This window comes from Carassius gibelio, chromosome B8 (assembly GCF_023724105.1).
Source record: "Carassius gibelio isolate Cgi1373 ecotype wild population from Czech Republic chromosome B8, carGib1.2-hapl.c, whole genome shotgun sequence".
NCBI classification, from domain to species: Eukaryota; Metazoa; Chordata; class Actinopteri; order Cypriniformes; family Cyprinidae; genus Carassius; species Carassius gibelio.
In genome coordinates, this window is record NC_068403.1 from 28,275,433 (window position 1) to 28,303,060 (window position 27,628).

The window sequence follows — 27,628 nt, forward strand, 5'->3', positions numbered from 1 at the left end:
CCACACTCCAGCTCAGTAGGTGGCGAGATTTTACCTTTAAACCGGTTTTCCATCTGCCAATATTCGTTAGAAGAAGACGACACATGCCTTTCAAACAAAAATGGCTGAAGTCATGTCGGATGGGTGGACTGGTACACACGTGGAGAAAATTAAGAAGAAAAAAAAGGTCAGTATTAACATGCATTGCTTTGTAATCGGTCTACAGTGTAATCAGCGTTTACTTATAGGCATTAATGTATTTTATGACAGATGTTTATGATGGATGTTCACAGTAAAGATGTCAAGCAAAAAAACAAAAACAAAAAAAACATCGTTTGTTTATTTCAGTGGTTTTTATAAACCATTATGCTTGGCAGGACTGCACCCATGGCTGTCTGTATTTCTAAGAACTAGATTTTATTATGAACAGTCTTATTTTTTATTTAACCAACTAGGTAAACAGTCTAAATAGTATATAAAGTATACCGGGCAGGGAAATTTGTATTGTTTTCAAAGAAAAACATCTGCTCCTGATTGAATAGGTAAATAAGGATGAATTGATACGTGAAAACATTTATGAATGTGACTGGCTTTTTCTTACACAGCCTCCAAAACGCTATTGGGAGGAAACAGAAAACACAGACCGAAGCCAGAGACCAGAAGAAGAACAAACCAAAGCTGGGCAGAACCAAAATAAATCAACAGTACAAGAAAAGTCATTAAAAAGGAAGAATGAGGAAAGTTTGGAGGTAAGAGTATTTTCGATTGAATTAAATAAGTTTAAAGTTTACTAGCATCACATATGAGAAATTAAAAAATCTTTTAAAAACATGCATCAGGTATTTAAAAACATACAATGTGTATTTATTTTGTTTTTATGTATTTTTTTTTTCAAAAGAATGAATGTACCTGAAAATGTCAAATGGTGCAACTGCCAAATAATGAGAAATGTTAGCTAGACTTTGCATGCGCCCAAAAGTTTTCAGATTTGTAAACCATGTGCATGCCATAACCTGTGCAAAAATCTCTTTATAAATCCCAGTCAGGGGAAGATTGTGCGTACGTGCATTCCTACCTCATCTCCTCCCCAAAATTACCATTAATGGAGCTTAGAACACCTTGTTTTACTATTCATAACCTCATCTGCATATCATTTACATGTGTTCCCATGCATGTGACACCATGTTTAACACCGAGACAGTAGGGAAATGTATATTTATTGCAGTGTATTGTCTGATTCAGCGCGTCACTGACAAAGTATTTTAAAAATGAAACATGCAAATCTTACCGTTTCCTCCTAGTTATGTCCTTTAGATATAGTGGAATTTTTCATAATGTTGTAAAGATGACATTTAACACCTCCGTGCAGCTGTGGTTGTACAGTAATCCAGCAGTGTCCACCATAATATTGCAGTAGGTACGCATCATCGATCATTGTTCTCGCTAAAATATTTCTCATAACATGTGGTCCGTAGTTTAGTTTAAAGGGGGGGTGAAATGCTATTTCATGCATACTGAGTTTTTTACACTGTTAAAGAGTTGGATTCCCATGCTAAACATGGACAAAGTTTCAAAAATTAAGTTGTACGTTTGAAGGAGTATTTCTGTTCCAAAAATACTCCTTCCGGTTTGCCACAAGTTTTCAGAAAGTTTTTTTAGAGTATGGCTCTGTGTGACGTTAGATGGAGCGGAAGATTTGGGTCCTGAGGCACTTCTGCCGGAAGAGCGCGCGCTCTCGTATAGCAGAGCACTGAGAGCACAACAGACATTCACTGATCAGAGCGAGAGCGTCGCGAAATGTCACAAAAGGAGTGTGTTTTTGGTTGCCAGGGCAAGACAACCCTGCACAGATTTCCAAAGAAAAAACAGCATTAAGGGACCAGTGGACGGAGTTTATTTTTACAGAGCATCAACGGAGTTGTGCAAGTGTTTGTGTTTGTTCCCTGCATTTCGAAGATGCTTGTTTTACAATTTTGTTTTACGATTCTTTAGCTCCGCCCACATGTCACGCCTCCAGCCGGTCGTGTTTTTCCGGGAAAAATCGGTACAGACTATCTTTCTCTTATGAATATAATAAAACTAAAGACTTTTTGGAGTTATGAAGGATGCAGTATTACTCTATAGGTACTCAAGATTAACAGGGTACTGAGTGAAAACGAGCATTTCACCCCCCCTTTAAAGATTAATTATTGTGCACCTATAGCACTCCTCGATTTAATAACATTTTTTTTAAATATAACTCTGATTTGTGTTGGTCAGAAAGAAGAAAGTCATGTACACCTTGAATGGCTTGAAGACATAAATCAGATGGTAATTTAAATTTTTGGGTGAACTATCCCTTAAAAATTTTAAGTGAATGGAATAGAAATAAACATTAAAGGCAGGGCTTGAAAACAAATTTTTTTTTTTTAATCTGTTCACTCCGAGCAGAATCAATATTTTAACATTTCTGTTCCTGCGTTCCTCTGATATTATTACTGTTCCAGAACCGGTTCGGGTGGAAGAAATACCGGTTAATAATGTTATTTTTTTAAAACAATATTCTTTGCTTATAATTTGCCTGATAATAATACAATAATAATTAGAGATGTTCCGATACCCTTTTTCTCTTCCCGATACCGATTCCGATACCTGGGCTCAGGGTATCGGCCGATACCGAGTACTGATCCGATACCTGGGTGTATATCTGTATATACAGCTGTATATACTACTAGCCCTGTGTAAATTGCTAGAATTTTTTTATGGTGTGCTTCAGACAGATCCCTCAATAAAACATGAACAAATACATGGTGAACTACTGTATTTATTACAGTATTTTTATTATCTAACATGAATTTGACAGTATTATTTATTTTCTTATGCAAAAAAGAACTTAAAATGCAGCCAAAAATCTAACACCGCAAACTAAAAAAGGTATTTAAGTTTTACAATATAACTGTATAAAAAAACTGCAACAAATAAGTCTAGGAATATAAAAAAAGATCTATTAATCAGATAATCTCTAACAAGTAAAAAACAAGTAAAAAACAAGCAACCATCTAGGCATAATTATTATTATTATTATAGAGATGTATTATTATTACTGTAGGGTACAACAGTAGCTTTATATATTGTCAATTTACTCATGTAAACCAAACATTTATTTTAATGGGCTGCCATGAAGATCTTTGAGTGTCTGTGTTTATGATATGACAGTATTCTCAAATGAAACGGTAAATTCTCATGAAGTGACGGTATATGCGTTCGTGTCCTCATGACACACAGCAGAGACTACAAAACAGCGAGCTCTCGCGCATCTGTGCCAGTCACCCACAGAGATGTAGATTTTGCGGGAGTAATATTTAAATAGTATTTTGCAGTTTAATATTCACAGACACTAGTATATATTCGGCTACTGTCTGGAGCCCTGCGTTTTGACTTACACGGAAGCGACTGAACGCAGCTGCCGGTACTGAATATACTCGAGAGTCTGTAACTACCGGTACTACAGAGACATACTGCTAACCACTGATCTATAATATAGTAGCGGCTTCACTGTCTTTTGGCAGTTTAGAATGTGATGAGTGATCCAGTCATATATAGATAAGGGCTGCTAACGCGTTTTCATTTCTTCTTCGCTGCTCTAAACAGGGGTTGCTTGTGGCAACACAGCACAACTTCCTGTGTTTTCAATGCATTTTGAGCAGCGAAGAAGAACCGTGCAGCGGTTAGGCAAAGCTTGCGGTCATAACTAGGTATTTTTTAAGAAAATGGTATCGGGTTATATGGGTTCATGTACTCGCCGATGCCGATGCCAGAATTTGTTGTGGTATCGGAGATATTTCCGATACTAGTATCGGAATCGGAACAACTCTAATAATAATAAAGTCTAGTGTTTTATTTACTCAAAAAGAAATGGAGATCTAACGTTTAGGCAAAGCTGATACTGCATCATCATCTAGCAACACTTTAAAGACATCAAACTATTTTTAAGATCTTTACAAATGTTTGCTGCTCTATCATGGTCATAGTCAGTAACATTACAGTGCAAAGAATATAGAATAATAGTAAAAATATAATAAGTAATGCTGTACATGCATCCTAGAGTCGGACTACAAATTACATTCTGAGAATTATTTTGTGGTTAATATAGCAAAAGAAACTGTTCAGCTTTCGGTAAATTTGAGAAGCTCCGTTAGGCTATTTTATTTCCTCTCACTCCACAACAAATCATTTCAATTAGCAGTATTTAGAAAAGAACAAGTGTAAAAAATATAAGAAGCTATAGCAATATTAACGACAAACCAAAACTAATTAATTTAGGCTAAAACGAAACTCAAACAAACATTGGGTCTCTCATTCGACACAAAATCAAATGTTTCCGTATTCGCGATGTATTTGAATGCCAAATTATTATAAAATATATATATATATATACACGTAGCGCATTTTAACCATGCAGCAAACCTTTTTAAATATTTTACTTAATTTACTGAAAATAAATAAATAACTTTTTAAACCGTTTAACTGATTATTAATCAGTTACAATGAGCTGATAGAGGTTTTCTGCATTTATGCGCACTCAGAAACCGTTGACTGAACGAATCAACAGAACTTGTACAAGCTTTTGTCATCATTGAATCTTTCTCAGACGTTTCCAAATGTCGAAATTGGTTAGCGCATCTATCTGTACATGATGATGTCCAATGCCTACCTCAAAGTTGGGAATAATCAAAGGAGAGCTGCAGTCCTCAGTTGGGCAGGAAAGGCTAAGCATGCTGACACTTGTGTTGAATGCACATGCACCAACGCAGAGAAAAAAATATGCCCTTTTTGTGCTGCTTCATCAGGCCTAATTTGGTCTTTATCAGGTCTTGAAGGTGGTGCATTGCCATTGCGACTTGCCTATGAGGAGTTCACAGCTGAAAGGACATTTCACTCATTGGCTTCAGCGTCACATTTGCATATGCCGTACTGCTGGAATTCGTGATTTGTTGACAAATTTCAAATATTAAGTGGAATGATAAAATAACGTTATTAACTGGTTAATGGCCATTTACAATTTTCAGTTCTGTTCAGAACTTTTAACATTTGATTTTATTTCGGTTTCTGGTTCTGTTCCTGTTAAAATTTAGTTCATTTCCGGTTTTTAATTTTCGTTCCTTGAACTGGTTGAGAGCCCTGATTAAAGGTAAACATTTCGAAAAAACTAATGTTGTGCAACAATTATTTTATCCTCGACTTACAGAGCTTTAATAGTTTATTTCAGTAGTTTATTTAAATAATAGTAATGTACAGGTGCTGGTTATATAATTAGAATATCATCAAAAAGTTGATTTCACCAATTCCATTCAAAAAGTGAAACTTGAATATTATATTCATTCATTACACACAGACTAATATATTTCTATTGTTTATTTCTTTTCATTTTGATGATTATAACTGACAACTAAGGAAAATCCCAAATTCAGTGTCTCAGAAAATTAGAATATTGTGAAAAGGTTCTATATTGAAGACACCTGGTGCCACATTCTAAGCTAATTCTGAGCTTGTGTTTACCACAGTCTTTATTTTAGGCATTTAATCAAAAATCCATAGAAAAAAAAAAACTGACTCCAGGAAGATTGAACTAAAATGCTTGTTTCTGTGATTGGACTACAAAAAATGCCATACCTGTAGCACTCAGCAGAATAGAAATGTATTATTCATATATATATATATAAATATATATATATATATGTATATATATATGTGTATGTGTGTGTGTGTGTGTATATATGTGTATATAAAATAATAATGATTATTTTTATTTTATTTTTTTATAATGGTTTTGCTTCAGTTGTTTGCCCTCATTTGATTTCTTCTTTATGTTGTAGAAAAAGGACCCTTTTCCTGGTGAGGCTCCTATACCACATAAGCAACTTCAGAAGTTTCAGAGGGGAAAGAAATGCAAAGTGGTAAGTCCAAATTCTACATAAAAAAAAAAAGTTAAAACACCAACCAATCCTTTTTTTTTTTTTTTTTTTTGCTGGAAATAAAATAACATTATAATGGTATCTTTAACCATTGGTAACCTTTTTTTTTTTTTTGTTAATACCTTGATAACTAGAAATGATGACAAAAACATGAAGAACAAAACTTTGTGTACAAACCCGATTCCAAAAAAGTTGGACACTGTACAAATAGTGAATAAAAACCGAATGCAATGTGGAAGTTTCAAATTTCAATATTTTATTCAGAATACAACATAGATGACATATCAAATGTTTCAAATGTATAATTTTAAGGGGAAAATAAGTTGATTTAAATTTCATGGCATCAACACATCTCAAACAAAGTTGGGACAAGGCCATGTTTACCACTGTGTGGCATACCCTCTTCTTTTTATAACAGTCTGCAAACATCTGGTGACTGAGGAGACAAGTTGCTCAAGTTTAGGAATAGGAATGTTGTCCCATTCTTGTCTAATACAGACTTCTAGTTGCTCAAATTTCTTAGGTATTCTTTGTTGCATCTTCCTCTTTATGATGCACCTAATGATTTCTAATTCATATCTTTTAACACAAACCTTAAATTTGAAAGTAAAATTACATGTAATGTATTTTTACATCCATTTATTAAATTTTTTTGCTATATATGGCAAGGTAATGTTAACCAGTTGGTTCACCCAAAAATGAAAATTCTGTCAGCAATTTCTCGCCCTCATATCATTCCAAACCCGTAAGACCTTTGTTCATCTTCAGAACACAAATTAAGATATTTTTGATTTTGGAGAGTATCACTCATCAAGTCAAGTCAAGTCAAAGTTTATTTATATAGCACAAATTTAACACAAATTTAGCTGATCCAAAGTGCTTTACAGTAAAACATAATTTAAAATAGAAAAGAGTGGAGATAAAAGCAAATATCATATACAAAAGACAAATTATACATAAAACACCAACTATATATACATAAAAAGAGTAAAATAATATAAACATCCAGTGATGGAGAAGCCCTAATACTCAAGGGTAGACCATTCCAGAGCTTTGGGGCAGCTACAGAGAAAGCTCGATCAACTTTTGATTTGCAGCGAGAACGAGGAACCGATAAAAGTAACTGATCTCCAGATCTTAATTGCCTAACAGCTGTGTAAGGTTTTACAAGATCAGAAATGTAATCCGGGGCCGAGTTGTGCAATGCTTTGTATGCAAAAAGAAGGATCTTAAAATCTATTCTAAATTTTATGGGAAGCCAATGCAATGAGGCAAGGACAGGGGAGATATGGTCTCTTTTTCTAGTTCCTGTCAGCAATCTAGCTGCCGAGTTTTGAACCATCTGTAAATGGGAAAGTGTAGATTAAGGTAGGCCAATATAGAGCAAATTGCAGTAGTCTAGTAGAGAGGAAATTAGTGCATGAATCACTACTTCAAGGTCTTTTCTAGAAAGAAAGTGTTTTACTTTTGCTACAGATCTAAGTTGGAAAAAGCTACTCTTCAAAACTGCATTTATGTGCTTGTCAAATTGAAAAAGAGGGTCAAAGTAGACACCAAGATTTTTGGCATGATTGTGCAAATTATTACTTAAAAAAACCTAACTGTGTTAGGTCAAAACCTTTGAGATGAAACCGAGTTTAGAGATAGGCCTGTAGTTGTTATGCACGGTATGGTCTAGATGAGATCCTTTCAATAAAGGCTGTACGATAGCATGTTTAAATCTTTCTGGAAATACAGTGTTTATTAAGGAGCTGTTTATTATAGTTAAGAGGGTGGGGCTGATTGTATCTAAAACCTCTCTAAACAGACGAGCAGGCAGAACATCTGATTGACAGAATGTAAGTTTCATCTGAGAAATTATTTTACGTAATTCAGCTAAGGAAACTGGTTCAAAAGTAATAAAGCTACTAGATGGAAGGACCAATTGAAAGTTGTCTTTGTCAGGTGGAGGGAGATGCGATCTAATATCCTGTATCTTCTGAATGAAAAATTCTGAAAATTGTGTGCATGTCTCAGGATTGACAACAGGAACTGAAAAAGCAACAGGATGAAGAACTGAATTTGTGGTTTTAAAAAGTACTTTTGGCCTATTTGCATTTTTTGCATTTATGTGTGAGAAGTAATTCGATTTTGCCTCATGAACAGATTTTTGATAGGCAACTAAGCGGTCTTTTAAAATTTGGTAAGAGACTTGGAGGCCATCCTTTTTCCACCTGCGCTCAGCCCTTCTGCACTCTTGTCTGAGAGTACGAGTAGCTGCATTTAACCAGGGCTGAGGACTAGTTATAGCCTTACGGTTTTTACGTTTAAGTGGAGCAACTGTATTGAGAGCAGTACAACAGGCGGAGTTGAAAATTTCAACCAGTTGTTCAGTATCCGTACAGACTGATAAAGAATTGACAGTAAAGTTTGAAATGAGCTTGGAATAAGACTCAGAAAATTCAAATGCAGTCGTAGCATGAAACGCACGTGAATAATGTACAGGCAGAGAATTTGAAGGCTTTACAATTGAAATAACAGGCTCAAACACTACAGGGAAATGGTCAGAAATGCCAGCATCAGCTACTTCACAGATGTGCAAAACAAGATCAAGTGTATGGCCTAAGGCGTGTGTAGGGCTAGAGACTGACTGTATAAAACTGAGTGAGTCCATAAGGCTCATAAAATTTTTGACCAAAGGTTTTGATGGACAACAGACATGAATGTTAAAATCACCCAACACCATTAGCCTGTCATAGCGAGACACTTGATTGGACAGAAACTCAGAAAACTTGTGAATAAAAGTTGAATTGACTTTAGGAGGTCTATACACCAATACACGGAGTATGGGGCCATTTAGATCACTTTTTAAGAGCTGTGCCTCAAAGCTAGAAAAGGCATCTACAAGCAGAAGTCTGCATTTAAATGAGTTCCTAAAAATCGTTGCTAAGCCGCCACCATGTCCACTTGGCCTAGGTGTACTGTAGAAAGAGCAGTCTGGATAGTTCTCCATTCTTTAACCATGTTTCAGTCACGAATAAAAAATCCAAGGAATGAGAGGTAAAAAAGTCATTTAGGATAAAAGATTTATTAGACAATGATCTAGCATTTACTAGAGTCATTTTAACTGTCGTTGAGGATGAGGTAATGCCTGGCGTAACACCTGGTGAGACATTTTTCGGATGACGGAGATTCACTACATGAGCGTTTCTATCCTCATGACGTGTATTATTAGTACGCAGTCGGCGAGAAGACCAGACGACCGGTATAGTACATCCATCAGATTAAGTTGTAGAAGCGTTGTTTATACACTGATTGCGATGAGAACCCCGGTGTATATGGCGAGGCCGGCGAGCAATTCCAAGAGCAACACAGTGATTGTAGAGACTGACTGGCAGATGTAACCGCACTTTGGGTTTTAGATTATGAAGATCCTTATGTAAACCGCATATTCAGTTTTGTGTCAGCTAATGGATAATTAACTTATCCATGTACATACGTTGTTTACGTATGTGATTCTCTCCAAATGGCATTATAGGGTGACTCAGAGATGATGAACTGTGAAAGTCGTTAGTTCTGTTTTCTTGGTGCATGAAAAGTATTCAAGTAGCTTTGTAAAATGACATTTTGAACCACTGATGTCACATGGACTATTTTGACAATGTCCTTGTTACGTTTCTGAGCCTTGATTGTGTTAGTATCCATGCTGGAGAGTCAGAAAGTTCTCGGAATTAATCAAAAATATCTTAATTTGTGTTCCAAAGATGAACAAAGATCTTACAGGTTTGGAATGATATGAGGGTGAGAAATTAATGACAGAAGTTTTGGGTGAACTATCCCTTTAACAACCACTTTCTGATAAAAAAAAATCACAGACTAGTATTTAAGATAAATTGTGTACTAAGAGTGTCTTTTTGTGGTTTAAAGTCTGCTACATATATGGAAATGTTTGTTTAGTCACTTAACTTTTTTTCATACACCAAATTTCATCCAACTAATGCCACTTGCTTGCGTCTTAGATGTGAGCACACAATTAAATTATAAAAACAATTTTTTTCCCTTGTGCAATATCGTGGGGGGTAAAACCTGACATGGACACAATTTTAGCAGATTTTGTTAGATTCACCCAAATATCATCATCTGAATCAGAACAAGGACTGCTTTTCATGAATACTCTTTAACTCTGTTTTTATGTATCAGCCTGCAGGAGCCCGTGAAAAGCTAAAAGAAGCCATTGCGTTCTCTGAGTCCATGTCTGAACACGCTCAGAAACAGGCTGCAAGATATGACCTTTTACTTCCAGAGGATGCTGGGTAATGCAGTTCACATTGTCATTCTTTTTTTCTGCCAGTTTGACTGTTAACCCTTAGAAGTATTAAAAGAATAGTTCAACAAAAATGTTAAATTATTGCATCACCTTCATATGATTATGACTTTCTTACGTGTAACACAAAATGAGAATGCAGATGTCCAATGCTATATTTCTAAACAATAAAAGTAAATGTAGACTATAACTGTTAGAAGAAGCACAAGAAAAGTAATCCTTGTGGCTTTTGTGCTATATTTCAAGTTGTGGTCGACCAATATGGATTTTTACACCATTTAATATAAAGATAGCAAAAACGCATATTTTGTTAACTCCCCTGTCAGGGTTTAGTTCAAAAAGAGGAACGCTCAAACTCATCAATTTTTATGCAGTTAACAAATGCACGCGTCTTTGTATACCTTTACTTTGTTTAAAAGATCCGTTTAGCATCAAACATCTCAATATCCACTAATGGTTTGTTAATCAACCAAGACTTTGGGGGTTTTATGTGATGTAAAGTTAACCCCGCTTTCTGGACTCTCTCCTCAGAAGCATTGCACATTCAGGTATTGTATAGAAAAGGTCAGCTTGGACATTTTGTGAAATTACTGCTTGTGTGTTAAAGGATTCTTACTGTATTCATCTTGATTGGTAAATACACACACTTAACTGTCTGTCTGTCTTCAGCTTCCTGGAAGGAGATGAGGATGAAGACACAAACACAATATCTCAAGATGACATAGCAGATGCAGTTGACATCACTTCTGGATCAAAGGTGATAAGTCAATTATTTGTTTTGAACAATCCTGTGTGCCTTACTGGATTTTGTAGAGCTTGAAAATCAATGTTGAAATTAACCAATTACTTATTCAAAAGAACTGGTAATCAGTTCTGGCACATTTCAATTATTAGAAGTTGTCACATTACCAGTAAATTATATTGCTATGTTTGTTTTTAGGGCTGTTACTCAGATGTCAAATTGGGCAGTAGATGAAATTAAAGCACTTCTCATCCAGGTGGATGAAGAAAATGGTGCAGCATAATTTCCGATGATTAATATCACAGTGTTTAGATGCTAATGTATAATGGTCTGGAACGGTTGAAAGCTGGTACACTGGCAAAAACACTTTTGCTTGTGTTTACATTATACGTATATCGTGTATTTACCAGAAATGTCAGCCTGGTCATTTTATGATAATTTAATGGATTTATTGTGTGAAAGGGGCTTATACGTTTCACAGGTGGAGGATTTCATTGTTGCTTTGGGATTAATATTAGCATTAATATTTTAATAACTGCAAAAGACAATATCATGTTTGACCAGTCGGGTCAGACACGTTTTTGTGTGTGCCTCTTGGAGATTGGAGATGATTATTGTGTGATTTCAGGGCATCCAAGTTGGAGGTGACTTTTTTTCTTTAGTATAACAGTAAATGTTTAAGCTGAAACCATGGGCCTTGGTGATGTGTCTTGCCATGTAGATATCGTTTTAAATATTAAGAATTCAATCATCTAGGTCATTAAAAAAAACACAGGTAAATGTTTGCATGAACAGTCTTAGGTTTATCAGTGGAAAATGTGTTGCATTATTTGTTGTCCCGGTAACTACTCTTCTGTTTTTGGACTATATTTAATGTGGATCACTGAGCCGTACACAGCAGTGTTTTTCCTTCTTGTAAAAGCACTGCAGGAGTCTAGAGATGTGTAACAAAGTAAAGTATTACTTGTTTTAATTTTTTTTTTTTTTTTTTTTTTTTAGAATATTCAGAATATTTCTGCTTATTACTACACCTTTGTCAAAAGTGATACGTTTAAGATGAGCAAACGTATGTAAATGTAGTTTAAAAAAATATTTGACTCGTCTACAGACCTTACCAACTACGTGTTGTTGTTTTATGTCCCGAAGGAGTCTGTGTGTGATTAATTGTGTTTTGCATGTTCCACTCAGTTTTTCTCTCTCTCTCTCTACAGTACTTCAACTTGCATCTTTCCCAGTTTGGCCCATATAGGCTTGACTACAGCAGAACTGGACGGTATGTGCCAAATAATTAAATATTTAATACAACAGACATTTTTATTTATGGCATATTACAAGTATAGCAGCATTACATTTAATATGCAGTGCATCAAAGGCAATGCATTTGAACTTGCTGCTTGATACTTCAGTTCAGAATGGATGGATTAATAGACGTATTATCAGGTTCAAGGATCGGTAACAATAAGAACCTTGAGAAGTCTTGTTAGACATGCTGATTTTTCAGTGTTCTTGTTGGTGAAAACCTCTATGTATTTTATAAAATTTAAATCAAAGGTGGGTTCTATAACTCATTGTTTTATGTTAAATATTCCTCAACAAAGCATAGGAAATTGTTCAAATAGAATGTTTATCCTTTTTCTTTGAGACATGTCTACATATTTTTTTTTATATGTTTAGTCCACATTTCCATATCTTAACCTAATTTGCCCCTTTCATCATTGATTTGCTACACAAGATACATTTATGTATATTGTTTGTCTCACTCCCTTTATAATAATATCCTGATATTGTACACCTTCTGTATTATACATTTTGGAGCCTAGTAATTACACAAAGGCATTTTGAAACCATTATAAACAGTAAAAAAAGATTAGAATCTAACTGATTACATATTTTTATTGACAGACATTTTTTTTTTTATCCTGTATATCACAGTTTTCTTGTGCTTTACCTTTTAAGAACCTTGTTCAAAAATGTAAAATCAAAAACATCTCCTGACATTTATATGAGGATACCTTGGGCATCTTAATCCAGACATTGAACACTCATTATATGCATCGTTATATGCTAATTTGAAATCTTTGCAAGAATTGCATTTTCACTGTATTTATAAAAAAAAATTCAAATCCATAACGATGTATTTGTCTGCAACAGGAATCTACTAGTGGGTGGTAAGAAAGGTCATGTGGCCTGCATCAACTGGCAAACCAAAGACCTTATGTGTGAGATGAATGTCATGGAAACAGTGAACGATGTCAAGTGAGTGCACATGCATTAAGACCTAACTTTTGATTTTTTTTGGCACACATTTTTCACATATTGTAGCAGCCATTATCACTGAAACAAAGTCCTAGCTTTCAATTCTGTCAGTTTTATTATGAAATTATGCTTAATTCTGCACTGTTTAATATAGCTTGACAGACATATTAGCATAAAATTAACATGAATGAACATTAGAACTTATGTTAAGATACAGCACAACGTAACTCAGCATTGCATTTACCTAAGAAAATCCATTCGGTAATAAACATGTTATTTACTTAAGCTTGGGATACACTTAACAGCTAACTGAAACCGATTAGACTGGTCTCAGTGCACTTAAATACTGTTTCTAGTGATTGGAGCCGATTGTAGTCTTTGACAGTCAGAGAGGAGCACAAACCTAATGATTAATAGTGGTCACAAATCTAATGGAGTCAGTGCACTTCACAACAACTGGTGTGAGTCACAACTGGACACAATAAGTTTCTTTGCAATTTGTGGAGAAAAATCACATTGTATTGTTTACCTGCAATCCCACTACATCAAAGAAAACACTGGAGACAACACAGGTTTTATTTAATTACTGAAACATTTTGATATCATAGTGGTTTACTGACAGATTCCCCTTCACAGCATTTTACTAAGAAAAATATACATGATCTGTGCCTGACAAATATCCAAATTAAGTAATTTCAAATCGAATCAAGATCAGTTGGATCAAATCTCAAGCTCATAAACAGAAAGAATATCAGATTGTGTGTATATCATGATGTATTGGTATCAATCAATTTTGCAACTTAAACCTTCAGTGCATAGCTCCATAACAAAAATGTCTAGAGTCAGTCTAGATTCTTTTTTTTTTTTTTTTGCCAAAAAGAGTTTCAAATACTTTATTTAAGGTTTTTATGACAGCACCTTCCTATTCACCCCTGTACTTTAGTAATGAGTAGTTGTCTTATTTAAAGCTCACTCAGCACACTTTGTTCTACCTCCAGGTGGCTCCATACAGAGGCCATGTTTGCTGTGGCACAGAAGAGATGGCTCTATATCTATGACTCCAAAGGTGTGGAGCTCCACTGTGTGAAGAAATTCAATGACGTCTTAAGAATGCAGTTTCTGCCGTACCATTTCCTACTCGCCACAGCGGTGCGTCAACAAGTGCTTTTGGCAAAACTTTCAACTTTAAGCTGTTATTGTAGAAAAAAAGAACAGAAACTGGAAATTTGGTTTCAAGTCATGTTCATCATAACACCTCGCCCTATAATAAGTGACTTCAAAACAGAAGAAATTTACTCAAAACCAATGATCTGACTGACTTCAATGTTGGCATGGAGTGTCTTTGCCTGAATTTATCATATTATAATAATTATGAAATGTTTCTTGAGAAATATGGCTTTTGTTGGCATTACATCAAAAAAGTAAGAAAAAAAACTCTCCAAAGAGTGAACTTTCCTTTGGCATTTTTAATTAGATTGACAAATTGGGGAAAAAAGAATAAAACAACCAAGAAAAGCAATAAGCATAGGTATTTTTTTTATGTGCCTTTTGAAAAATATTTATTAATTCCCTTATGTTTTAGAGCATAAACTGATTAGATTATTTAATATGTGATTGTGTTTGTGCATGAAATAGTTATTTCTTTTACAATTGGATCTCAGCCTTAAAACAGGTTTACCATATGACAATTATAATTTCACCTTTCAGAGTGCTACTGGGTTTCTGCAATATCTGGATGTATCAGTTGGTAAAGAGGTCGCAGCAATCTGCACAAAAACGGGTCGGCTAGATGTGATGGCACAGAATCCCCATAATGCAGTGATTCACCTGGGCCACTCAAATGGCACCATTACTCTGTGGTCGCCCAACCAGAAAGAGCCACTCGTAAAGATGTTGTGTCATCGGGGTGCTGTTCGTTCCTTAACAGTGGATAAAACTGGCACGTGAGTATCTCAAAGTCCTGTGGGGGTGATTCACTTCAGTACCTGATTTAAGGAATTAGAACAGCAGTCTCGGAGGGATGTTACAGTTGAGTTGACAGATTACTCGAGTTTGCCAATTTTTCAGAACAAACAAAAAATTCCAATGTAGACATTACTTTAAAACCAAGACATTAAGTTTTATTATATGTACTTATAGATGAAGATTGTTGTTGGCAGTTATGTGATTTGGGCTTTGGCTTTTCAGTGTGTATAAAAAAAAAACTGTTTTAAGGCGACTTGTAACAAAACTAGGGCTGTATGATATTGGAAAAGATTGACCGTTTTATATTTTGATTTTCTGATATTATTGCAATATGACTGAATACAATAATTTTACAAGCATACATACAAAAGGTTTTTAGTTTTCACTGGCCCAGCCACAATGGAAAATAATTTTTTTATCAATATATGCAATTTCTTAGACATGAGTAAACAATGATTTAATTTAACCTTCAGAATGAGCCTTCAATGAAGCTATGAGACTGATTAAATGGACCATTTAGCTACAGTTCGGAGGTATTATGCATGTTTCTTGTGTTGGGGATTCACTTCTGTGGTTTGTTGATTCACGGATGGTCTGTTCACGTCTGGATTGACGTCTTGGTGGGAAGCTAGTCACAATGGACAATGATTAAATGCAGAACGTTGTAGGCTAGATGTAGTTCGAGGTGGGCAAAGACACAGCTTTGCAGCAAATCTTAACATAGAAAACAAGACTTTTTGGAAAAAATCAAGAAAAGAAAGTGAGATGAGTCGTTAGCTTGCTAGTTCGTGTTGCTGGATTAGACCTCTCCACTCATGATTTGTTTGCTATGAGGTTTTGAGCTCTGCTGCTGCTGGGGTCCGAAACTAATTACTCATTGTTTTAGTTTGGGGTGTTATTTATCTTCCCCTCGCATAAATCAGTCGTCTTAGTCACATGGTTCCTAGTTTTCCTACTCTTGCAGAATAAAACTTAGACATGACTTCTATAATGAGAGTATGATGCAGTTTATCAACAATTTATTGATATCTACAATTGAGAAATAATGTCCAATACACACCCATACCAAACATCACATACTTCCTATAAAATTACCTTTTTTTTATTGCCATACAGTACATTCATCTATATGTACCAAAAAGTATAAAAACATAAACATTACATAAAAATAAAATAAAAATACAGGTTAGGATATAGCTTATAACTTGTAACAAAATCTAATTTATTCACTGGTTTATTTTTTTTATTAGGCTATAAAAAACACCTGTGAAAGCACCAGACAAGCAATCCGTGTTAAACTGTATGCTTATGAGTTTGAAATGCTTCATACAAAGCATTTGTTATTTTTAGGACAACTTGGGTTGTGCACTGTTCTAGCAGCAGCTCATTCTGTGTCATCTGCTGTATTTTGTCCACATGCATTCTTCACTGCAGTAAAGTGGCATCACCATCAGATGTGATGTGGCAAATTTATCAGTTATTTTCTATTTTATTTTATTTTTGATTGTTGAATTTGTTGCAGCCCAAGATCAGTCTAACATTCCCTTTGTTTAAACCAGTAACATGTTGTTAATTGCAGGTACATGGTGACGTCGGGTCTGGACAGGAAGCTAAAGGTGTATGATATCAGAGCTTTTAAGCCTCTTCACTCCTGTTTCCTTCCTGCTGGAGCCTCTTGCTTATCTCTAAGCCAGAGAGGACTACTCAGTGCTGCTACTGGAGATATTGTACAGGTAGTGTACATATATACACACACAAGTAAAACTTTCTGAATAAACATGTTGTTGTTGCTTTCAAAGAGCATAGTCCTAACCCAACCCTTTAAAGGGGGCAAAATTTGAAATTTACACAATAAGAGGTCATGCTCTTACAGTAACAACATACTGCAAGTTTCAGAACTCAAACCAAACTCTGCAGTGTAAAATAAGAATTATAATTATACTTTTATTGACTTCAAAACTGTTGATGTCAATGTTGCGCTGTTTCAGTTTCTTTCTTTTGGATCTGTCTCTGCCTCAAACATATACGGCTCTATCATAGTGATTGCCATCTGGAGTATCAAAACAGTGCAGGGACATTAGCCAATCACAGTAGTGTTTTTCACAGGTTGAGATGAGGAAAATTATCATTTTTACAAATATTTTACAAATATTGAGTTTTTTGATACCAAAAGAAAACTTTATAAATCTGAAACTGCATTTCATGACCACTTTATTAACCCATCCCTGAAATCAGACCAGTACCATTTCATTGTAAACATACCAAAACTGAAGCAGCGGGAAATTAACGCTTCACAACTGGCACAACTTCACAAGTTAACCTAACAAGGATATTTTCCCCAAAAAATAAATAACGATTGTCATTATGTACTCTCTTTTTTTTTTTTTTTTTTGCTTCAAAAAGTTCATTATTCTACTGAGCACAAAAGAAGATATTTTGAAGTTGGTAACCAAACTGTTCTCAGTAGCATTTTTTCCTTATGCTTTGGATGTATTTAGCTACTGTCAACTGTTTGGTTACCACCAAGCTTCAGAGTATCCTCAATTTTTGTTCAGAAGAAAAAAAAACATGTACAGGTTTGGGACAATTTGAGGATGGAATAATGATGACCGTTTTTACGTTTTTACACACACGCATACACACACATATACTTAAGTAAATTAGAGATAAATGGACACTTCCATCTTAAAGGGATAGTACATCCCTTTAAGATGGAAGTGTCCATTTATCTCTAATTTACTTAAGTATATGTGTGTGTATGCGTGTGTGTATGTGTGTATATATATATATATATATATATATAGATCATTTGAAAGGGACAGAGACTGCATAACATCACATGTATGCTTGCTCTCATGAACATGTACACACAAGTTGCTGTTAATAATACTTAGAAGTTTTGTACACAGCAGTGGAATATTGTAATATAACAATATTTTTTAATTAGAGTTAATATTATGACTATTATTACAATAATAGAGCTGTATGTTTGTGTCCATAGGTTTATCAGAACGTTTTGGGAAGCAGTCCTGTATCCAAACCCTACATGGCTCACCGCCTTCGAGGGCAAATTTGGGGTCTTGCGTACTGCCCTTTTGAAGATGTTCTGGGAATCGGACATGGAGAGGGCTTTACCAGCATGATTGTACCAGGTAAGACAGGCACACGTTCACACAAAGGACATGTTCACTCCTCCGTACCAGGAGTCTACATATAGTCCGTTGTGTTTCATGGATGATGGACACATAAGTTCAGTTTCAAAACACAGTGACGTACCTGTATATACAGTAAGACCTGTTCACACAGCAACAAATATGATCCCATTTGTTTTCAGTAAACACAGACGACATTGATTATTGGTAATGGTAGAATCTGTGGGATATTAGAGCATGCTGCCCTTCATTATGTCACTTCTGTAAACATGAAATTGTCCCGGCTAATAGGTGATATCACACGTGAGGATCCTGCAGGTCATTCATGGCCTTTTCTCACAGCATCTGGAATCATTAAATTCATAATTTTGATGATGGATTGTAATCCAGAAAGGACTATGTGTTTATGAAACGGAAATTAAATTCTCCTATTCCTGAGAAAACGGTTAAATCCCTGTTTTTTTGTTGCTCTTCAGGTGCAGGGGAACCCAATTTTGATGCTCTTGATTCAAACCCATACCGCAGCCATAAACAGAGACAGGAGTGGGAGGTCAAGGCCCTGCTAGAGAAGATACAGCCTGAGCTGATAGGTTTGGACCCAGGACAGCTGAGTAAAGTAGACCAGGCCAGCTTTGAGCAGAAGCACAAGGAACAAGTTGAAGCATTGGTAAGTTTATTGTTGTGAATGGAAAAAAAAAAAAGTGTGTGTTTCTCTTCATGTGTGCCACAATTATTACCATCCTTAAAAATTATTGGGTAAAAATCCAGTTGAGGTATAATCCCATTCATATTGTAGGTTTAAAAGTTAGACTTTGAGTAGCAAGCCATAACTTCCAGTTTTACTAGGGTATAAATAACGGCTGGGTGAAAAATCGATTAACTCGAATGTGTAGTTTACATTGATTTGTTTGAATGAAAATCGGTTTTCTTTTTAACATCCTCCAACGCTCCACTCGGCCAAAGAGTATAGAAGCCAAGAGGCGAAACTCAATAGAACGCTCCATAGCAAGAGTTGCCCCCATGACGTGACGGCGCGGCCGCCATTATGGACTGAAAACTGAAGCAAAACGCCGAGAAATAATGGGAGTCAATGGCAATAAAAAACTTAACTTAACATAAAAACTTAACTTAATTATTCTGGCCGTCATATCTAAATATGAAAACAGTTTAAAATACATTAATGAGGATGACCGACATTAAATGAAAAAATATTACTATAGGACTACTATAGAAATACTATAGTGGCTTCATTAGCCTACCACTTACGGTTTGCAAAGATACAATTATAAAATTACTGCAAACCTTTAATCTATCAATATTTATGTTCTATTATGCATTTTCCTTGTTATATGAATAACAGCAATTCATGAAGTAATATATATAGGCAGACACACAGTAATAAGGTTTATTCAAATGTTGATTTGGACATTAGTGAACATCGCCATATATATGATTAAAAATAAATAAATTAGAAATGAGCATTTCTAAAGACAGTACATCTTTTACACAGAATTTCACAAAAATATTTACAACTTATTTTTCAACATCTTCAGTGAAAGTGCACACAGTGAACGTTTCAATGGCAAGAACAAAAACAATCTGTGAATGTCCTATTATGGAAAGGTGCAAAAAAAAGATGTGCAATCTAGCATGTGCACACATGAACTATAAACGGTACTAAAATGGAAGTGGTGCCATAAGATCTCAGTAATTAATCAGACGCCACCATCTATTGTGTGTGCATTTGTGTATGAGAAGTATTTTTTTTGAGAGAGAGAAGAGGCATTGACATAGAATGGAAGCATTAGTCAGTTTCAGCAGCTTTCACTCCATAATGGCGGCCGTACCTCCGCAACGCCATCTACAGACTGTAAACCATAACACAACAGAGTTTCGCCTCTTGGGCTTCTATACTCTTTGACTCGGCTCCCATAGTTCTGATTGGGCTCAACCCTCCCCCTGAACATTTGCCATAGAGACATGCTGCTGAGTGAGAGATGTTTCGCACTATGAAAAGAACAAGAACATGCAGCACAAGCACATCCGACAAAAAGAAACCTACAGCAGTGTTACTTGTTGCGTGGCTCGCCATATTCAGTTTGGTGTCATTGGTCCTTACTCTGTGTCTTGTCTTTGTTTCAGGGCTTTGATCCATTGGCAAAAGACAAATTTAAACCAAGGAACAAGAAGAAAGGAAGAAGTTCTGCTGGTGCCATAGAGAAAAGAAAGAGGAAAGTCGCCCATGAGGATCAGAGGGTATTTCTTTTCTCTCTCTCTCTCTCTCGTCTTCTGTCTCTGTTTGGAATCGTCTCACATTGTTCGTACTACAGACATGATGAAGGCTCACACAGAAGATTTTAAAAATTTTAAACAATCGGACTACACTGTTTAGTGGACAACAAGTTAAAATTTAATAGTCATAGACTTAAAGGGTTTTTGGGGGCATAGTCTTTAAATTAACCACAAGTCTCTGTCAGTATAGTGTTTCTTATTTGCTCTGTTCACAACACCTCTATACTGTGATTCTGCAGGACGAAATTCGGCAAACTGTACAAGAACGAACAGAAAGAGAGAAAGAGCTGAAGGAGAAGTCCAAAGAAAAGAAGTTGGAAAATAAGTCAACACTTGACCGTTTTAGAAAGTAAAGATCCCTGACTGCTGTGAACCCATCCGAGAAGACTAATTCTAAGTAGAAGAGCCCATCATACATGCTAATCTGTTGCAAATTTAAGATTGCTGTTGTACAAGCCTTTTTTTTTTTTTTTTTTTCAAAACCTCTGGATGTCGTTTCCTTGTTCCTTAAAAGCTTTTAGCTTGTTTAATAAAATACCTATAAAATCTTTAAAAAAATGTTCATTTATTTGTCTTTAAAGGCCCAATGAAATGGGGGAAAATGACAACAGTTGAGACTTTAAAATTCTGTATTATTGCTATTAACCAGAACTAAGACATGGCTCATCACTCCAGTTTTAGATACTCATCACTGTCTTCTTATTAAAATCTTTCTTATTAAAAAGCCTGTAATTGGCTAGGACCAAGCTACTTTCTTATATGTTGTATAGCATTTTTCATTGCTAGAATTACATGTTCTGCAGAGGTGAGCAGTGATTTAACTGTTGCCAGGAATAGCCATCAGGTGATGAAGCCTTGCCAAGAAACCTACAGATGCTTACACAGAAATGCATGTCACACAGGTCAACAATAAAAATCAGCAGAAATGTTTTAACTTTATTAGCTTGCTATAACATATTGCCAAATAACATGCACCTTACTTTGTCTATGCCAAAAAAAATTAAGAATATTTTTTTTTTAGTATTTATTTATTTGTATTAAGTGGAGTTAGTATTGTATCATATAAAGGGGCACTGCAAAAGGAGAAAAGGTGTGCATGGGCCTTAGAGGTTTATAAGGGCTCACAAGAACAATACAACCCAAGCCTGATTCCGGTGTTTCTTTCACATGAAATAACCCACAGACTAACAGCCCAATGCAACAATCATGACCAAATATAGCAACAGAGCGAGGTGCAAAAGCTCCTGCGGGATCTACTTACTCAAAACCTTCTATCATTGGCACAGATTTGCAAAGAATTACTGTTTTTTTGGGGGCATATTATTTTACATACATACTCTTAACATTTCATTATGTCTGCTTATTTTCACCCTAAAAGGACAAGGGAATTTATAGAAATGTAACAGTGTATTAGCATTAGCTTGCATTGGCAACAGGTCAAAATAATTATAGTTAAAATGACAATCATGATTATATTTTGTTTTGCAAAAAAATTGTGACACTAACTGTTCAACCATGATCTTGCAGCCCTACTTGATCCTTAAATAATTTCTTCAACCCTTGAAAATATGAAGAATTTAGTCTTTAGAAAACTCTCTGTCAGTCAATGAAATTCATTTTTGACTCCTGGTCTTCACTTGTGCATACTGTCCTGTTTCTTAGGCCAAGCAGTGTTCCCATTATATTTTGTTAAAATATATTATATTTATGCATTTAGCAGACACTTTTATCCAAAGCGACTTATGGTACATTCAGGCTAACAGTTTTTACCTAACATGTAGTCTTACCTAACTATTTTTACCTAAAATATAGTATTGTAAATTAAAGTGCCGGTGTACACTTACTGATATATGCAAATCATTATCATATTTGAAATCTCTACAATGGTAAAAAAAAATGCTTGCGAGACTGCTGGTAGATCATAACGGACTCCACTTGCATTCACATGATCTCCTGGTGTCTCCTCTTGGGTTGTATAATTTATGGAGTGTATATTTATTAATCACCCAGACACTGACTCTTAATGACTAAGTACTGGCAACATGTAAGAAGCATCGGTTTGCAAGAAAAAGTGAAGGTATGCTAAAGATTATAATATAGAAGTGCCAGTACCATGTTCCGGTCCGTACCAGCCCATTTTGAGCATACAAATGTAATCATGAAAGGCACATGCTGGGTAACGCAGTGAACATCTATTCAAGTACTTCCTAATAACAAAATTATGTTGCAGTGCATATTATCACCAAAGAATACCCTTTGTGCTTTTTTATTTTTTTTCCACAATAACTTACTTTCCTATAATTTCAGCAGATTAAATGATCTTCATTTTAGGAGTCTGTCCCCAACAGTGTCCCAAGAAGTGCTCTTATTTTACAGACACCAAAAGATGTCCGCATACCCAACCATGAACATGGGGCAGTGGAGTGCACTTCCTTCCAGTAGTGCACCATGTCCCCTGGCTTGGTATGGTGGACAGACACCATCATTTGGTAGCAACAACGACTGTACGGTACAGCTGGACCTCCAGAGAAGAGTGGAGAATGGGTAGGTGTTATGCCTGCCCTCTTAGCGCAAATACCTATAAACACATCCTCTGGGGGCAATGGTCTGGGTAAAAGTATGGCGTCAGCCGCTAGTGACAGCTTGAGCAAAGCTGCCTGAGAAAGAACATATGCTGTTCCGCTGCAGTAATCGGGAAAGAACGTATCATTGTATGCATTTTCTGACATGAAGTGTTTGCTGGCAGGATTGTGGTTCGGCTCTACCTTCATCTGGACCCGACCCAGATAAAGTTCTGTGAGGTCATTTTCTTCTGTTTTAAAGCTGAGGTTGAGATATTGCAGCAGTGCGCTAGGGTTAAACAATACATCATCATCTACCTTAGCCAGGTAGTGAGCCTGTGGACAGAAACGGCGTGCCCAGCCCAGCATAGACAGAGTTTTCAGGGTCAAGTTGCCATAGGAGTCCATGAAGCGACCCTGTATGAGGTCTCCACGCTCCTTTGACTCTTCTATTAATTCTTTGCCAATAACTGGGTCAAATGGCTGACCTACAATGAAGAGGGTCATGACTCGGTGACCCCTGACTTGTATTTCCCCACCCCAGGTGTCACGAATGGCTTGGCGGGCCTTTCTGTTTTGAGGTGCGGTTGCCACCAAAATGATGAGGTAAGGTTTGGCACGCTGGCAGACGTGGATGCTAGGCATAAACAAATACTCTTCGGAACGGATCGGGGGTATACTGTGTGGAATGACTACTCCATGAGGACCAATCGCTTTGCTCATGCCCAGCGAGGTTACCCACAATTCAATTACATCAATAAAGAGTAAAGCTAGCAGAGAGATACAGAAGACTGTTATGAAGAAGTAATGGATAAACTTTAAATGGCCTCCTCGCTTCCCAAACTGACCCTTACAGATCCTAAAGCTATATCCCTTCGCCATTCTTACAGATCACAGGAAAAACATTTTTACTCTTCCTTTATGGGTATTATTACACTGATTGTGTAAAACTAGATCCAGTGAAGGGACAAAAAGGTAGCAGCAATATGTCCAATTCTGCTTTTCTCAGCACTGTTGCACCACCAACTGCAAAACAGAATATAGTATATTAGTATATTAGAGTATAGATTATTATATATATATATATATATACATATATATATATATATATATATATATATATATATATATATATATATGGTACATTTGAAAGTATTCAGTGACAGAGATAACTTTTAGATAATATTAAAATTTCACAATTCTCAAGTTTACTGAAGATAATAATAACAAATTGCAAGCAATAGGAAAATAAATACAGTAAAGCTTTATTAAAATGTTATGTTTTTCTGAATATAGTATTAGGCTAATATAAGTTTTCGTATACCATTATAATACAATGACAACCATAAAAACAGGTGGTAATTAGAAAGCCATATGAATGATTAAGCAAAACTCATCACAAGCTGTGGTAAATATTAACACAAAATGTGCAAACAGTGTCATGCATACAAACTCTTTAAAAATGGCCAGGAGTTTATTATTTTACATTATACTACAGGGCCGCTGAATGTTTGAATCTGATTGGCTGACGGACGTTCTGAGGCGTGCAATTATTTTCTGGGAAACTTACGGCGAACGTAGTTCCAGGCAGCTCTCTTGACCGCATTGCAGTTCCATATCACTTCGCATAGTTTACAGTAATAACGGTCACGTAGTATGTACGTAGTATCGTGGCCGCATCACCACCTCTGGTGTGCATTATTTTTCTAATAATTTAACGGTCCGGAGTCAATTATTCCGCTTATACTACGGTTACCACACCTCAAGATGTAGATCCGATGATTTATTTAAAGGGATTCGTCCGGTTTTTGTACTTAAATTGCTATTGTGAGTAGGACTATTTCTTCCTCATCTCATCCAATGCCTCTTTTGCTAGTACCAAAACGTTGTTTGAATAACGACATTGGGTTGAATACCATGTTTGATTTAATGATAAATAAATCTGATACAAAACGTCGTTAAAATTCACTCAACCTTTATGTGTTGCTGGCTGTCTCGTGATCCAGAATATAACGTTAATTCGATGCGTGTGCAATTCTTTGTAGTTTAACTTTAGAATAGATGTGTTACCTTTTCGGTGGTGCACGTCATCTGTAATAAAATCCACGTTGCCGTTTTCACATTTTGCCGTGATGATAAATGCATCGTTTATTCGAGGCCTTTTCGGATGTCCGCTCTTCCATAACGGCTTTGAACTAAAATACAGTGTAAATCACGGAAATATAAAGCAGATCAGCGAGCATTTCTCTAACGTGACTATCGGTTAATAGGAATTATTGCAATCCTGACACATTATGCCACTTCCAAGCGGACCGAGGAATCAGCTATTTGCAGCAAGAGGACTGAATGTGTCTGCGACAGTAATGATCAGAAATACAATGTACGCCCTGAAGGTGGCAGCTCTCTCGTGAATCAGCCGAAAATAGACATTGATACAGTTTGAAGACAGAATTCTCTTTTTTGGGTAAACTATCCATTTATTATTATCATTTTTATACTAAAAAGCAAATACCCCGTTTAAACATTTTAAATTTATATTTAAACTACAAAGGCAAAATATAAATGAAAATCATAATGACCGTTGGGAAAGGTAATTTCAGTCAAATTGCAATCCATTTCAGTCATGTTTTGAGTGAAGATTACATAAATATAACAGCAATGGCAAACTTAAAGATAAAGAGTAGTAAGGTAATCTGAAGTCTACCTAGCATTTTTTAACACATTCCAGGACTTTATTGTTATTGTACATTACAACAAGGAATTGTAACTAGTGCAAGCTTGTAATATAGCCTATTACTTGCCACTGCATTTGCATTAGTCTACAGCTATTGCTCACCGAGTAACACAACACTCACAGCCACCCAAAATATGCATGGCAACCACAATACTTTAACATAACAGGAGAAACACGAGCACACGAGCAGTGTGTGCTGTGCCTGGGTCGGGCTCACTCAGAGACGGCATTTGGAGGATCGGGATGTCGTGCCTTGTGAGGAGGCCATAACGGTGGCCTTGTATCTCCTGAATATATATATATATTGATTTATAATGGAGAACCATACAGTAGTGGTCAGACGTGATGCCTGGAGAGGATATTTCCTAATATTTGCTTTTAATGACCCCACAAGATCAAAATATATTGGGAAGAAAAAAAAAACTCTAACTTGGTTAAGGTGTTAAACTGATAAACTTATTTGTCAAAAAAGCAAACCACAGTTTATCGTGGAATATGAGTTTTATATTACTATGCAAAAAAAAAAAAACTTTTTGTTGGTTCACCCTAGTTTTTGATAACTGCAGTCATGTAATTTTTACCCCTCTATTTTAATGAAAGAGTGTTAGTGAGACATATTAAAAATTATTGTCAATTATTTAAATCTTACAACATTAATACCAACATTGGCACACTTCTGAGGAAAAAAAAAAGACTAACTCAATATCTGTGTTTTAAGATTGTTTGATTAAGTGTATAAAATAAAATAAAAAAAAAAGGTGTGGTACAGATATGGTTAAATAATGGCTTTAGGTCTGTCAGCCTCATAAAGGCCATCAGCCTTTATAAAACTCATCCATACAAGAATTACATGCAAGGATCATTTAATGGGCCACATCCGTGTTTATTATTTGATTAAGGCACATTTGGCTCATTTCTGGGTTGACTTTCTAATTTGGGCCATGTTTCACCTTTTGTTTGGGCCATATTTGCTCCAGGCTGTCAATTCATTCAGCATATATATATACATATACTGTTTCCTCACGAAAGCTGTATATTCAACATACTAAAGCCTATCCTTTACACTATTTCTGGTGTAAAAAATAAATAAAATAGAGATATTAATTATAGTAGTCAAAAAAAAATGATAACTTTTTTTTTTATGTTGTAATTTTTAATGAAATACAAATGAAAAAAATAAAAATAAAAAAAACCTTTGACTTCAGCTTTTTGCAACCAACCCTTACCTATACTACTGGATGTTTGCAGGATTAATTACCATTGAATACAAATAGATGCCACATCAGACCAAACACGTAAAAGTTAACAAACCTGGTACATAAACACAATACTTTCCTTTGTATAAAAGGGATCAAAACCACTTTTACCTTCAGTATTTTTTCTTTGAGAACACACTGAATGCTTAGCACTGCATCTGATCTCAACCATGTGGTTTAATTCTAAAGTGCATAGTGGATGCAAACCAACAGTGATACAACAAGATACTTCATCAGGACCACTGACATGCTAAATTGCTAAACAATCCTTTCATGTAGAGAAATGTGTAAATCATACACAGCCTTATACACAGAGGTTTTTTCATGTTAGAATAGAAAAGGGTCCTGTCCAATCTGTTGATATACAATTACAAGCACACAATTCCCTAGAATATCATTATCTGCTGTGTACTCATGGATAAAGATGGATGTAA

General features: G+C 35.7%; 2 protein-coding genes across 2 annotated transcripts; one reads left to right on the forward strand and one right to left on the reverse strand.

Moving 5' to 3' along the window:
- Nucleotides 1–21,201, forward strand: wdr46 (WD repeat domain 46). Its single transcript, XM_052562920.1, has 14 exons — nucleotides 1–166; nucleotides 585–728; nucleotides 5,835–5,915; nucleotides 10,113–10,225; nucleotides 10,906–10,993; nucleotides 12,190–12,251; nucleotides 13,130–13,234; nucleotides 14,233–14,383; nucleotides 14,942–15,177; nucleotides 16,779–16,932; nucleotides 18,201–18,351; nucleotides 18,828–19,018; nucleotides 20,494–20,607; nucleotides 20,883–21,201. Exons 1-14 carry the CDS (start codon nucleotides 101–103, stop codon nucleotides 20,994–20,996), a joined length of 1,770 nt encoding a protein of 589 aa, XP_052418880.1. The 5' UTR covers nucleotides 1–100; the 3' UTR covers nucleotides 20,997–21,201.
- On the reverse strand, nucleotides 19,743–26,218 carry b3galt4 (UDP-Gal:betaGlcNAc beta 1,3-galactosyltransferase, polypeptide 4). Its single transcript, XM_052562941.1, has 2 exons — nucleotides 25,275–26,218; nucleotides 19,743–24,230 (listed from the first exon to the last, which is right to left on the reverse strand). Exon 2 carries the CDS (start codon nucleotides 24,084–24,086, stop codon nucleotides 22,971–22,973), a length of 1,116 nt encoding a protein of 371 aa, XP_052418901.1. The 5' UTR covers nucleotides 24,087–24,230; nucleotides 25,275–26,218; the 3' UTR covers nucleotides 19,743–22,970.
- Nucleotides 26,219–27,628: the final 1,410 nt, after the last annotated feature.